The 15,976-nt window shown below is 40.4% G+C and overlaps 1 protein-coding gene across 3 annotated transcripts in view; it reads right to left on the bottom strand.

Annotated features, from left to right (window-relative positions):
- The window catches only part of LOC147732397 (neurotrimin-like), a 1,175,542-nt gene that overhangs the window by 60,527 nt on the left and 1,099,039 nt on the right, over nucleotides 1-15,976 (bottom strand). For all 3 annotated transcript variants that reach the window (XM_086956932.1, XM_086956930.1, XM_086956931.1), the window contains one exon: nucleotides 14,055-14,189. In XM_086956932.1, the coding sequence (XP_086813058.1) occupies nucleotides 14,055-14,189 (135 nt within the window). The remainder of the gene's footprint in view (nucleotides 1-14,054; nucleotides 14,190-15,976) is intronic.

Genomic DNA, 15,976 nt, shown 5'->3' with positions numbered 1-15,976 from the left:
CCATTTCTGCTCCTTTGCACACAAGCAGTCTGACTGGAAAATCCTTAAACTTGTCCCATGGCTTTCTAGTGGGTTTTATGCACTTCATACATAGAAGCCATTCTCAATGGTGAAAAGAACCTATTAGCGATTCTATCTTTTTACTAATAAAATTCAAGGAAACTTCCGTTTGCACACCCATCAGCATGTATAGTGAAAGGATGGAATTCAAGAGATTCTCCTCCCTTATCGAAAATGGTCTATCCCCAAAATACTGAAATAGCAAAGACTTGCATCCTGATTCATCAAGCCGAAATCGGCTCGCAAAGGGCCAGATTCTGAGAATCAGGCCCTTTGCAAGCTCTATTTTTGCATTTGGGATTCATCATCCCAAATGCAAAAATCGGTAATAGCGATGTCGCAATTTTGCGAGGAATTACATTTAAGGAATCTCTATTTGAGATTCCTTAAATGCAATTCATCATCCATTAAAAAATTGCGAATTCGCAATTTCGGCCCGCTATTTACCGCGAGGTCAAACCTCGTGGTAAAAAGCGAAAACTTAGAAAAATGCTTTTAAAAGCATTTTTCTAAGTTGCATGTTGCACACACACATGTCCTTTGGACATGTGTGTGCTCAACACCTGTTTCACTTTGCATTTAAGGGGTGCTACAGGGTGTCCTTTGGACACCCCTGGCACCCTTTAAATCGCTATCTTATTTGCGATTAGCTAATTGCTAATCGCCAATAAGGAATACTCCCCATTCATTCCTATGGGCCTTTTGGCCCATAGGAATGAATGGGGAGTTATTCCTTATTTGCGATTAGCAATTTGCTAATCACAAATAAGGAATCTTTTTGCGATTCCTACATGAATCCCGTTTTGCGAGTCTGGAATAGCGATTCCTTATGAATCGCTATTTCAGACTCGCAAAACGTCCCAATGATGAATCAGGCTGTTAATGGTTATGTTTAAAAAATGAAGTTGTGAGATAGTTTTAACAGCTCTGCTACAATAATAGGGTTCAACTCTTGTTTTCATGGCTGTATCTTCTCGTGTACTCTCCCCCTCAATGCATGCTTTGTAACATCAATGTAGACATTAGTTATTCTTAGTTTTAAATGTTCAACTGGTTGAATCAGGATCTTCAGAGCAGGAGCCAAGGCATTTAAAGAAGTAAATGTATGCCAATGTTGTCCTAACTGGCTTGTGGTGTGTCACAACTCAGGGCCATATTCAGAATTTGGAAGATGGGATCTTTGTCACTATATTACCCATGGATTATAGCCTATGGCACATGTAATATGTTAGATGCTGATATCTGTCACGTTTTGAAGGAGAATCACTTCCAACAAATTTTAAATAATGTTTTATGTCCTCATTTTCATCTAGCTTTTAGTAATTTCACAAAGTTTCTCGGTATCAGACGTATCAGATAAATCATGAAACTGAACGTGACCAAGACTAAGCTACCTTTAGTGACTAGCAAGAATAAAACATGTTAATTTACCTAGCTATCCATTTAGGACAATGCGTAGGCAACATTTTATTTCCCCTTGTGCAAGGTAGGAAATGTAACTCCTGGCCACGCTTTAAACTGTGAAAGGCAGCAATATTGAGAGTTCAGTGGGCCGATCAGGCCTCTTGGTCCTGGTGCCACTGCACCTGCTGCACCCTACTTTAGGGTCTACGCTAGCCATCAAAGTTAAATATCTTAGAGCAAAAATGAACTTTAGATTCACAATATACGTAATTGCCATTAAGCTCCAAGTTCTAGGAAAAAGAGTTCTGCTAGTACCTGTCCATTTTGAAATGAGACACGAAAAATCAACTCTTGAACTTCCCATTGTTTTCTTGTAATATTTAAGGTAATTTGGTGGAGGACAGACTGGCCACCCATAGGGCAATACATCATTTTTTTAATCACCTCTACTAGAACTATAAACATAGAAGCAAGATTACCTCATCTATATTTGCAACTTATAAATTACACAGAGCAGTCTTTCTTCCTTGTCAACATTCATGAAATAATACAATCATGTGTTATCTATCCTACTACAGACATAAGCAGCAGATTTTCAATTTTGATCTGAGAATGATCCAGGGAGTTTACAGACTGAGAACTCCTTTGGAGTTGCAATTTGGGCATGAGTACTGTCTATTCATAAACCCTCTCCCTGCTACACAACTTTTAAAATGTGTTAAAAAAACAGACATCTATTGTGACTTCTCCCATCTTCCCAGACATTCTTTATTTTTTACAAGATAAATGTCAACTGGACATCCTCTTTGGTGCCGATTGACAAATCTTCGTGAAATTTTCCAAACATTTGTCCAGCTCAGTTCCACTCCTTCCCTGAAAGTTTGGGGGGGATTGGTCAAGCAGGGCCGAAAAAAAGGGGGGTCCCAAAACGTGTTTTCCCCATGCAATTTCGCATAGGACCTTTAGACACGGCTACAGCCCGAACGGCTGAACGGAATTGCACCAAATTTGGCAAAGAGGTAGTCCTCAGTTCAGACTTGTGCCTTTTGCTTATTTGGTGTAAATCCGTTCAGTAGTTCCTGAGAAAATGACAGTTAAAGTAATTTATATATCTTTAGGCGGGGTGGATCCGCGTACCTATCCGCGTACCCTACGCACAGCCTACAAGCACCCTGCCGTGCACGAGCTGAATGCTAATTGGCTGACAACTGTCAAAATCAAGAAGTGTTGGCAGCCATCTTGTGCCTTGGTAGAACTGAGGCACAAGAAACCCAAAAGAATCACTGCAAAACGTGAAAAGAGGGCAGGGTAGACACACCCTGACCCCCTAGGCCTGCTCAGGGGGTCCGACAAGGAGCCCCCCAGGTACCCCCAAAAAATATATATATTTTTTTAAAATCGCGGGATGCGCGTAGGATCCGCGCATCCTAGCGTTATTAAAAAATAAAGAAATCCGGTTTCTCGTGGAAAAATGGTAATTTGCCCACAGGGAGGCCAAATCCCGGGGTGGGGTCCCAATCCCCCCCACACTGCCCCGGGGACCGCCACCTCCAGGGGCTCTTAGTTAATATATGCAGAGGTCTCACAGGGCCCCCTGCAGCCCCGGGGACCGCCACCACTGGAGCTTGTTCTAAATGGGTGGAGGGCTCTGAGGCCCCCCCAGCCCCAGGGACTGCCACCCACCCGGGGCTTTAAAACACTAGCAGGAGGGGCTCTAATGTAATATATGCGGGGGCTCACGGGGGCCCGCATTACCAGGGCTTAGGAAAATTGGGTGGGGGGCTCTGAGGTCCCCCCACCCGCAGGGTCCGCAACTCCAGTGGCTTCTCAAAAATGTGGGAGGTGGGCCGCGTGGCCCCCCTCCTGAAGCCCTCGATGGCCCTGGGGATCGCCACCCCCCAGGGCCGGCTCCTTTAGTGACCCGGGGTGCCCACAACCGGGACACTGCTGTTTGCAATGGCAGGGCGGGAGCCTTGCGGCTTCCACCCTGCCATTGCAAACTACCTCCCTGGCGCATTCTGGAGGTACCTGGTGGGCTAGTTGGCCCCCAGGGGACCGCAGGATTGAAGAGGAATTAATTCCCCAACTTAAAACGAGCCACAGGGTGTGTTTGCACACATGTCACCGCAGGCCCCACCCCTTCCTTCACCATTGTACAAATATTCCTCTAAAATCAGCCGAACTACAAATTCCGATTTACTCACCTGTTATCAGGAGAGAACCCAGTGAGGCATCTTTTAGCCAAAGAACTGACCCTGAAAAGTAATTGTAAGCGTACTTACCAGTAACTTGTATTCCCTTCCATAGGAATCCATTGTGTGGTTTTCAGCAGAAAAGTTTGTGTCGATTTTTGAAACGTATAAATATTGCTCTAAAATCATCCGAAAAACTAATTCCGATTTACTCACCTGTTATCAGGAAAGAACCCAGTGCTGTGTCCTTTAGCGCAGCACTGACCCTGAAAAGCAATTCTAACCGTACTTCCCAGTAACTTGTATTTCCTTCCATAGGAATCCATTGTCTGGTTTTCACCAGAAAAGTTTCTAAGTTTCTATTTTCACAAACTAAAAATATTCCTTAAAAATCGCCTGTATGACTTAAATGTATTCTTTCAACTGTTACAGAAGATGCACCATTGCTGGATCCAGGATCCACCACTGAGTAAGAAAAAGTAACGATAACACTATTTACCTGCTAAGTGAATTTCCTTCCATAAGGTAACATTAACTGGTTTCACTTGGAAATTCATCTGTGTGTGGAGTTTTGGAACTTTAAAATATTCACCTAAAATCAGCCGAACAATGAAATCCGATTTACTCACTTGTTATCAGGAGAGACCTCCGTGCTGCATCTTTGAGCCCAGTGCTGATCCTGAAAAGTAATTCTAACTATACTTACCATTAACTTGAATTTCCTTCCATAGGCTAACATTAACTGGTTTCACTTGGAAATTTTTCTAAGTGTGGAGTTTTGGAATTTTTAAATATTCAAAAATTGAACTGGTTCCCTTGAGAAATATACAGAATAAGCTAAGACTTAGCTTTAAGTCAAACAAAGATAAAATCATGAACTAGTGCGATATTAAACATAAGGTACAGAAAAATGTATTAAAGTAACAAGAATAAAAACAATTTACATTTATGCATCATAGAATTCCTAAATAACAATTAAAATTATCACTAATAATACAATCTATTGTGACCTGCACACTACAAAAGACAGACAAAAATTTGTAAAACGTAAAAAATTGTAAAATACAAGTGGTACATTCAACACTATAATTTCGTCACACCCTTGTTTTACAGCCACAGATTTGTATATCAACAGGGGAGGAGAGGGCTTGAATTGTACAGTAGTTGGGCGTCGACGCGTTTCGGTGGTTCTGGAAGAAAATATGATCCACCTTTATCAAGACTAAGGTTCGATGTCTGTCTTGTTTCAGGGTCTGAACAATCCCCCTACAATAGATATACATACAATTAATCCTCCATTCACTTAAAATACTTTCACAGTTGTAATACTTGGTTGGTACATAACATTTAAATAACACTTAGTTAACTCATCTTTCCTATTACAGGAGACATTTTGCGACGGGCATAATACAATCACTGTCTTCTATTTCTACTGTCATGTTCTATCTCTGTTATCCCTCACCTTGTCGGCTATTGTGGAAAAATCCAAATCAAGATTACAATGAATTTAAAGAATAAGAAATCTATATCTATTCTCAGTTGCTACTTTGATACAGTATTACCTTACACCCTATAAGGTTCCATATCAATTCTCAGTCACTACTTAGATACAGTACTGCCTTGGGCCCTATCGGGTTCTATTAGTATATATCTGGCCGTATTATATGGTTATGAGGGCCCCCTACTCCTATTTGATGTTTTAGGATCTATCTAGGAAACTTAGAAGCTCGTATATCTGAAGTTTAGGAAGAGGAGCTCGTTGTGTGTCTTACACTTTTGTATAACCTAGATGCCATTTTGGTACGGTTAATTAAATCTCCATCTTACCTATGCAAATCTGTAGTGCGCGGTTAACGAATGGGTCTGGAAACCAATTCTCTGCCACGTTTTTAAAAAGCAATGTTGGCCAAATTCCTTTGGATACAGATGGATTTTATTGAGGACATCTGCAGGGATAAGACAATTATATGAGCTAAGTGTGGCACAATTATAGTGTATTGTTTAGATCCATTTCCCTAAGTTATATGTTGCACTGTTTCTGAAGAAAGGTCCAGAGACCTCCACTACTCTAGATGGGCTGAGGGTATATCCTGTTTAAGGGATGGTTGAAAAGACATATTATAAAAATAATACCTGTTTTGTCTGTTCGATATATTGTATGATGGCACCTTATGGGTTGCGTAGATGTACGAGAATAAATGGTTCCTGAAGAAGTTAAATTGTGTTCAATCTAATTGAAAAAAAGCACAAAGCCGCCAGGTCAGGGAAATGTGATGGTAACACAACCGGGTTAGGCATATTAGCCCTTCATGCACGTACCTCTGTAATAGAGTGAAGCGTTCTCTCCGAATATAAGCGTTCTCTCCGAATATAAGCGTTCTCTCCGAATATAAGAGAAGAAGAACGTTGCATGTACGATGTGTTGAGGGGAGGCGATTTGCGCTTACGGAGCCTGTTGCTGCCAATAGTTGCAGGTGTTCTAAGGCGAAGCGCTCTAACAGTTTCCTCAAACGGGAATGGAATCGCCCCTGGTAAAATTCAAAATGAAGCTTTTGTAGAGAAATCATTTGTAGAGGGACATAAAAGATTAGCCTATGTGCCTATTCTCGAATATACGGGCAGATAGAATCTTACCTTCTTGAGCGGATGAGTCACGCTGCCTCTGGGGGTTCAGGAAGAAATGATACATCAACCAGCAACCACCCTTGCTTAAGTATAGGATGATAAGATGTGGTTGGTCTGAGCTAATTCATGTTTCGACCAATCATCTTTACCTCTTTCGAGGTTTAGGATTTGCATACTTCGCTTGTAATGCGCACAATCCAATTGGTTGCGTATTTCTCCAATGGAAACCCACCTCTATGAGTTTGTGCGGTTTCCACTAAGGTCCTCATGTTGCTCATTTTACTAAGTGCCCTGTTTGTAATGTATGTTCACAATGAACTTGTTTTATATTTGCCGCCCTCTCTTTCTTTACGGAATACACGGCGTTCCAACCGCTAATTCCTTAAAGGGAAAACCCACCTGTTTATCCTACATGCGGGATGTTGCCTTAAAGTGAAAGTGGCATTCAAGATATACATGAGCCACTTTTTGATTCCTTTTTTTGCGCAATGATTTACTACTCCCGAATTTGGGGGTACTGCCGGACTATCCGGTATAGTCATGTAGATGAAATATGGCGCAATTTCTTAAAGATATAGTTGATAAAGTGACCTTAAAAGATGGAATATTATGATAACGGTCTATTTAAATATAGCAAAACTATACAGATATCCTATTATCAGGAATCTTGTCCTGATTTGGTATTGTGGTGTAAGAAGGTAATTTAGGGAAAAGGTGATTAACCTATCTTCTCCGCATAGGACCAATTTTGCAGAAAATGTAATGCTTGACATATCAGCAAGCTACAGAATATCCAGAACGCCGCCGCAAGACTGGTCCTCAACCTGCCAAAACACTGCCACATCTCCCAGCACCTGCGCACACTCCACTGGCTCCCCGTCGAGGCGAGAATCACCTTTAAGATGCTCACCCATGCACACAAGGCCCTCCACGGCACCGGACCAGCATACCTGAACAGCCGACTCAAATTCCACGCACCCCAAAGGACCCTACGATCAGCCCAGCTTTCCTACGCCGTGGTCCCCCGCACCAGAAAGACCAGATCGGGAGGCCGCTCCTTCTCCTTCCTCGCGGCCCAAGAATGGAACGCCCTTCCGCTCCACCTCAGACAGACAACATCGCTCCCCATCTTCGCAAGAAACCTCAAAACCTGGCTCTTCGACAGACCCCCTCCTTGATGGAATGGAACCTGCACCCCCCCACACCACTCCCACCCCTAGCGCCTTGAGACCCTTACGGGTGAGTAGTCGCGCTTTAACAAACTCCTGATTGATTGATTGACATATAGTCCACAATGCAATATAAGCTAGGTGATTAGTTTGGTAGTCAGAATCATGTTAGTATAGAGATTCATTATTGCTGTTATGAAAAGCTCGTTTATAGACACTTAGCCCAATCTTCTCTGTTATTGAGGCCTTTGTCTATGGTATTGAGATGGCAGAAATACCATTGTTCTCTTACTTTTCTCAGTCTATCTAGATCACCCCCTCTTCTGTTGATTCTGATCTTCTCTAGTATGAACCACCTGATGTCGGTCAATTGTTTTTATTCTTGTTACTTTAATAAATTTTTCTGTACCTTATGTTTAAAATCGCACTAGTTCATGATTTTATCTTTGTTTGACTTAAAGCTAAGTCTTAGCTTATTCTGTATATTTCTCAAGGGAACCAGTTCAATTTTTGGGTCTAATACCCCACTTCCCTTGATCAATTTAAGGGGTTCCTCTCTCTTCTAATAATTTTTAAATATTCACCTAAAATCCTCTGAACAACGAAATCCGATTTACTCACCTGTTATCAGGAGAGAACTCAGTGCTGCATCTTTTAGCCCAGCACTGACCCTGAAAAGTAATTCTAACCATACTTACAAGTAACTTGTATTTCCTTCTATAGGAATCCATTGTCTGACTTTCATCAGAAAAGTTTCTAAGTGTCTATTTTCACAAACTAAATATATTCCTTAAAAATCGCCTATATGACTTAAACGCATTCTTTCAACTGTTTACAGGAGATGCACCAGTGCTGGATCCAGGATCCACCACTGAGTAAGAAAAAGTGACAATAGCACTACTTACCTGCTAAAGGAATTTCCTGCTATAGCATAACATTGGTGATTCTATGTGAAAAAAATTCTGTGTCAACTTTTAAAATACAATAATATTCCTTAAAAATCACTACTGTAACTAAAACACTTTCACTCAACCGTTTACAGGAGATGTCCAAAGACAGAATCTAGGATCCAGTTCTGTGGTTAGAAAAGTAATCCATAAAGTAACTGATTGCATTTAACTAGAAATTCAATTCAATTCAATAAATGCTTTATTCGATTCTAACTTGCAAAAATCATAAAAGCACAGGTTAAAAAAGTGCTAAAAAAATCTATACAGAGTTAAAAACATAACCATATTAAAATACTAAAATACATGCCCTGTAAGTTGTTTTAAATGATCGCTCTGTACAGTTCATTTCATTTAGGCCATTGCCGGGGTAAGGGCGGAGAAACAATGTATATACATATTCAATACAAGATGTTACAAGTATAGATGTTCGCTATATACATTCATTCAAGTAACGTTCCAATTAGGAGAAAAAACATAAACAAAAACAGGCATCCAGGATCAATGTTGAAAATGTATTGACTAATTGCACCCCTTCATATGCTGTTCCGAAAGCTGATGAGTAGCTTTAAAAAAGTGGATACTGCCTTAATTACATATAGGGCTCCCGGTTTTATGGTATTTATTTTTTGACCATTTCCGTCTGTATTTATCCATATTTATTTTTTGGGCATTTTTTCTGTATTTATCCACATTTATTTTTGCCACACGCAAAAGACGCCACTACATCTAGTATTTTTCTGCATTTATTTAAATTGACAATGCACACCAGCGCCGGGTTGTTATTGGTCAACACAATACATTCATCTGAAAACTTTGCCATTGTAGTACAAGCACATGTGCATTTCCAGAGACTTTGCAGACATTGAGGCTCTTTCTGGTTTGTTAATGAAATGAAGACCACTGAAAACCAGTTCAATTTTTACTGATGACACTGGAAGGGCTCCTCCGAGCCCTGCTAACAACTGATGGCTATGGGAGGGACTGCTTGCACTAATGAGGTGAAACTACTCCCCAGACAGTATTAAAATGCGTACAAATGACCAAAACAATAGGTAATACTATCACAAAAGATGCCACATTATGCCTCATAATTTGCCCTTTCTTGCTACATAATTTAGTCTACCTTGTCACATAATTCCAATGCCCTGCACGTAGCAGACTCTCCAGAGCAATTCCCAAAGCAGAGATGGGGAAATAGAGGGAAAATACCTGTGCTGATTTGCAGCTGTCAATGGAAATGTCCCCAAAAAAAGTTGACGAATTGAGGAACTTGCTGTTTGCCAAGTTCATGCAGAGGTGAATCTGTGTTTTTTGGTTCACTCAAGGGGGTTGGTGTTTGTTCTCTGGACAAGAGTACATTGTACGTCTTTACAAGCTACTACAGGTTTTTAATTCCAATTTATACTGAGTTACAGTGTGGGACAGGAAGACAACTAATCGTTTGGGGAGTGCTCTAATTTCAACTGGGTGAGTTACTTCAGTCATGCACTGCAGATTGCCCAAATGGAGCACACAGTGCTCCAATCGCAGGCAGAATATTGTGCCAGTGTGTAGTGCCGAGCACTTCCAATCAGGGGGTTCTTCCTTTTTCTTTATGCACCCTTCCAACGAGAATAGAGTTTGTAATGTCTGGGAATTGAGGAGTCTGTCGGGGAGATAGATGGCGCATAGCAAGAGAACAATCTGAATGCTCTTGCCCATAGGAAAAGAAAACGTAAACAGTCTCTCTCTGCAAAAGAACAAGGAAGCAACCACCATGAGGGGGCTGTGTCTGCTTGTTAAATTGAAATTTCCGGCATTGCGGGCCTTTTGCAATTTCTCGCCTAGTTAGCAATTCGGTCGCTATAAGCTGCGGTTATGGCCTATGCACCTCTCATGCTCTGCAGTATGGACTTTGTGGATCAAAAGGCAGCATCCTTTTGCTACTAAGCATTGCGCTTTTTCAGGAGAAAAGAATCCCTGATTTCTGGAATTAATTTTTTAAGGACCGAATGTTTTTGCTTCAAAAGCTGGCTTGGCACAACATCTGTAGGAGAGCATATTGAGCTGCATTGTATTGCGAGAGTTGCTCCTGACTGGTTGTGGATTATTCAGAGGCCTAGGTTTGGTGAACATTTGCAATGCATTGTGGCAGCAATTAGTATGTGAATTTAGAATACAAAAATGTAGATTTAACAAAAGAGGTTACGTTGTGACTTACGTGTATGTCAATGGAAAAAATGTGGTGGGTAAAAAGGTGCCTTTTTACTTAATTGTTGCATTGTGCATAGACCAACATGAACCCCCCCCCCCCAATTCTGGGGCTTAATCACTGGCCTCTCTAAGCTGCTTCTCTCCGTCCCTCTGCAGCCTCGGGCTACTGCCCTCCCTCCCCCACACCACGTAGGCAGAACCAGCTGTTTGCATCCCCGGTGTTCATTTGGGTTTTTCTTGTGATTGCATTTTTATTAGTCTTAGAAAAGTAACAAAGTCATATCTTTTAAGATTAAAAATGCAATCACAAGAAAAACCAAAACGAACACCGGGGATGCAAACAGCTGCTCCTGCGTGGGTGGGGGCGGTAGGGCAGGAGCCCGAGGCTGCAGAGGGAGAGAGAGAGGCAGGAGCGGCATTTAAGGCTATTGATCTGTCCACATAATAGGGCACATACAGGTGCCTTGAAAGTGCAAATGGCGGCGGGCTGGTGCAGGCTAACTCCGGCGGCGGAGTCCTGGATCCCTGGAAGGCTGGAGGTATTAGCACGCCCACACTGACTCTTCTAAACAACCGGGATTGGCTCAGGGTCACTTGAAGACCCTGAGCCAATAGGTCCACAGTACGTCACTGCAAAGGAATTCCCAGATCTGAGCAGGGCACGGCAACTCTGAACAAAGGCAGCAGCGCAGCAAAATTGACTTGTTTACTCGTATTTTTCTGCTTTTACATATAAATACAGACAAAGGAAAAATACTTTTCCGTCTGTATTTATATGTAAAAATCCGTAAATACGGAAAACCGGGAGCCCTAATTACATAGTCAGTTTCTAGTTGTTTTAATTTTAAAAATGCTACTCTGCAGCTTTTTAACCCCCAACTCTTTAGTATAGGGGTCAGAAGCCTTTTCTCGGGAATCAAGTAAAATTTACAAAACAAGATACAGTGGATGTTTGATTGGTGGGATATATCATCACCTGGGCAAATAGCCAGGTCCTTTGACCAATCATTACATTCTGGAAAGGTTATCAATATAAAAAATGAATCAGTACGGAAACGTGTCAGCAACATCCATGTATAACAACTTGATTCAAGTAATAAATAAGGTTGAATCCAATTACAGATGGTCAATAACTGATTTTCCATTACTGAGGATTTATCCTTTTCCGCAAGCCACCTTGTATTGTCTAAATGTTCCATGACCAGCTTGTTTAGTGTACTTCTAGACACTAATTCCTTACTAATTGGGGTATCAAAGAATTCTGGGTGCCCAATCTCGTACATCATGTTTTTTACGTATTTGATCCATTTTTATGTTAGCCGCTCTATCTAGGTGGAGGCAATCTATAATGATGTCTCTATTTAAGCCTGTTTCAGGTGTGACCCAAACGTTGTGCCATAACAGTAAGGGGGATATTTTGATGGTGTCAGTAATATATGGTAAACCCACTTCACTGTGGCAGATATAAGTAGCCATAGTTTTAGGAACCGCTAATAGATAGCGGATGAAGTGGTTTTCACAACGTTGGATCTGCTCCACCTGTTCGATCCCCCAGATTCCTGCTAGGTATCGGTAGGGACGCACTTGGAACTAGAAATTCACATTGAGGTCAATGTTGCATTGTGTTGCCCATTGCAACAACTGTAACTACTGTACTTAAAAGTCTATTGCCTATTTGCAAAGTATTTAAACTAAAGTAATTCATTCTAAGAATGTATATTTTGTAATGTAATTTATAATGTAATTATAATGTAATTTGAAAAATAAAATATCTAAAAATAAATAGTTTAAAAAATGTAGTAAATCAGTGTAAAAAAAATATAACAATTAATACATTTAAAAATTGTAATTTACAAAACTTTCGAAATTCACTGAAAAAAAACATAGGTTTCAGGCCTGATATAGTTAGGAATTAGCATTTAAAAAAACCTTTGAAATTCACTGAAAAAACCATAGGTTTCAGGCCTGATATAGTTAGGAATTAGCATTTAAAAAACCTTAGAAATTCACTGAAAAAACCCTAGATTTTAGGGGTGTTATAGTTAACTGGACATTTCACTCGTACAAAACCATTGAAATTCTTCCGATATAGTTAGTTTTACTCACTATATCTCGCGCGCCCGCAATACACTGCTGATGATGTCACATATTACATCATTCATGACATGGTCAGTGACATCACTGATGACATCTCAAATGACATCACTGATGACATCATCCAGTGAATATGGTTTGCTTTGTTATTTAAATATGTATTATATATATGTATATAGCAATTTGCATTGAAGAATGAGTGGATATATAAATATCTGGATGGAGGATTTAGTAGCAGTGTGATCGACTGTTTACTTAACTAATTTAAAGTGTCTCACTAAATATATTGGATAGTGACTAAACTGTGTGAACATCTGTATCACTTTGCCAGTTGTTGTGTAAACTGCTTCTCCAGTTGGTTACTAGTTATTTGAAAGTCTATATAAGTTATTGATTAGTTAACTGAGTACTTGTATGGGAGAGTGAATGTGTGTGTGGTTCGGTGGGGTGTGTGTGACTGCCCAAAGACGTGTGAATAGTTGATTCAGTAGGTATATGAAGTTACCACTACATGTTATAACAGTTGTTTGGGTGAGTGAATATCTTTATGGATGTGGTGATGAGCAAATATCTCTCTCAATGGTACATGTCCAACAAAGTAGAAAAATAAAAGACAGTGTATGTGTCAGTTGTTGTTTATAAATAAGTAGACATAAGACTCAGTGATTGTATGCGTGACTGTATGGATAACTGTATACTTGTAATAGTGATTTTATAACACACTAAGTATAAGTTACTAGCTATATGAATAGGTAAAGCGGTGTTTGTACAAGTGTATAGCTAAGTAAATGTAAGTATGATCCATTGTTTGCATAAGTGAATAGGATGACTTCATAAGTGAATAGGATGTGTGCTGGTGTGTAATGTCGAGATAGGTGTATAAGTATATTTGATAGTGTTCTAATGATCATTTACTGCATATATGAGTGAATCTATAGGTAAATGATTAGATGTGTGCATAGATCCAGGATTCACTGAGTGAGTTTTTAGAAACTTGTATTGGTGTGTCAATGGATTCAAATATGGTACTATGTATTTTACAGTGAGTGATGAAAGGTTATACTAGTGTATGATGAGGTGTATCTGATTGTCACATGGATGATGTCTTCATATATCATAAAGCATGTCAGCATATCCCCGACTACTATCATATATGATTTCTACATTAAGTACATTTTGACATCACTCAACCTCCTATATGCCCTCGAATCGTGTTTATGTAGACATTCTTTCACTGAGAAAAAATAGATTAGTTTGATGTTATTACCATTTATTCCTACTCGAACCTTTCTGAATCCTCTTGGCGCCCACCCCAGAGATTAAAGACGCAAACATCAGAGCAGTGAACACCGCATTGAAGTACTCACAGTTTACTGTTACTCTCACGGTCCGTACTACCGCTGCTGCCACCTCATTGGCTGCTGTGCACTCGTAGAGTCCTGATTGTTCCTTTGTGATTCCGGAAATTTCCAGGTACTCATCTTCACTCACAAAACCTGGACCTGCAAAAATAGAGAAACAAAACATCTAAGGTAAACCCATCGAGATCAGGATGTTAAGTATTTTAGGAGAAATGGCTTGCATCCCAGTCAAATGCACAATCAAAAACAGGTACACCTTAATCATGAATGGATGTTCAGGGATAGTTTAGGGATATTTGCTATGTTCAGAAATTTGAAGAGTACACAATTTGATATAGAATTAGATGTTTCCATAAGTGGATCAGGATATTCTTTCGAAACCTAAACACTGGCCAAGATAAGAAAAGTTTGAAAACCCTCTGCCCATATAACACATGGTGGATATGAATTTTCTCCTTGTTATACATTAAGGGGCATTTTTACAAAGAAGTAACGGAGCATGGCGTTAGCCTTCTTGGCTTAAAGCCGTGCTCCACAATTTCTAAAACGCAGGGCTGCACCGTACTCACAATACGGTGCAGCCCTGCACTTCCCCCTGTGCTGCAGCTAATTAGAGCTGCATAGCGCCAACGCAGGTACCCATGCACCATAGTGCAAGGGTGCCTGTGCTGTGAGAATGATTGTGAACATAAACAATCTTAAATGGTGATTTGTAACTTCTGTGTGTGCTGCTTTGTGCAGCACACATAGAAGTTGCAACTCGTCATTTTTAAAATGTTTGTTTGTGTTCAGGAAGGGACACCTTCCTGCACATAAACAATCATGCATGGTGTTTTGCTCTTTCTATGCGTGCTGCACAATGCAGCACAAATAGAAACAGCAAAAATGAGGAGAAATAAATAATTTCTCCTAATTTTGCCATGTTAACAACAGTTTTTTTTTGGCTTAATTTTGGCACTGCCTCCTATTTAAGCCACCCTTGTAAATAGAGGGCAGCATCAAAATCAATGGGTGTTGCGACGGAATGCCCACCGCAACATCCATTGCCCACCCCTTTAACACTAAGTATAGCATGAACGGGTGCCTTATTTACAAGGTGGCGTTAAGCCACGTTAAGTGGCTTTGCACTGCCTTGTAAATAAGGCAAAGCCCCTATGGCCACAGGTACGTCGGAAAAAGTGACGTTCCTATGGCGAATGGGACTTGTAAATATGCCCTAGTGTGTTTTGCAAGTGTTAATAATTCAAGTTATGTAGTTAGTGTATGTGTTTTGTAATTATAATCCTGAAGGAGTCCCATGACTGAAGGGGCAGCACATGTTGGATGATTTATTTTTGGAAAATGCTTTTGTGATCTTATTGGAAACATAAAACATTTGCTGAAGTCATCTTTGCAAGGTGTGTTTGATTGATGATTTGTAAAAAGGAAGAGAAATAAAGATACAGCTCCACATTGCTCCTCCCTTACACCTCCCCTGGGGAGGTGTACGTTTTTAGCGCTGCCTCAGAGTTACGATTCCTCATAAATCTGGGGCAGTGTCAAAAAGTTGGGTGTAGGGATCTCCCACAGCAAAACCCATTGCATGCACCTTTAACACAGAAAACTGTGTTAAAGAGAATGATAATTACAAGGCAGCATTAAGCCATGCAAAGTGGCTTAGTTTTGCCTGGTAAATATGGAGCAGGCCCCTACGCTATCAGGGTTTCACAAAAACGGGCGCTCCGTTGGCGCAGCCTCATTGTAATTTATTAGAGATCAACCCTATGGCGCTTAGACTCAAGAACAGAGCTTTTCAAACCTTTTTTCATCAAACCCCCCTAAGTATCCATCAACCTTTATTCAGAGCAAGCATTACTCCATAAAAGATATATAGACACATAGATAAGTTAAAATAAAACATGCTACGTTAAAATGAGTCATCACATACA

This window comes from Lissotriton vulgaris, chromosome 2_1 (genome assembly GCF_964263255.1).
Source record: "Lissotriton vulgaris chromosome 2_1, aLisVul1.2, whole genome shotgun sequence".
In the NCBI taxonomy this organism is placed as follows: Eukaryota; Metazoa; Chordata; class Amphibia; order Caudata; family Salamandridae; genus Lissotriton; species Lissotriton vulgaris.
This window is presented reverse-complemented; position numbering and strand designations above follow the sequence as displayed.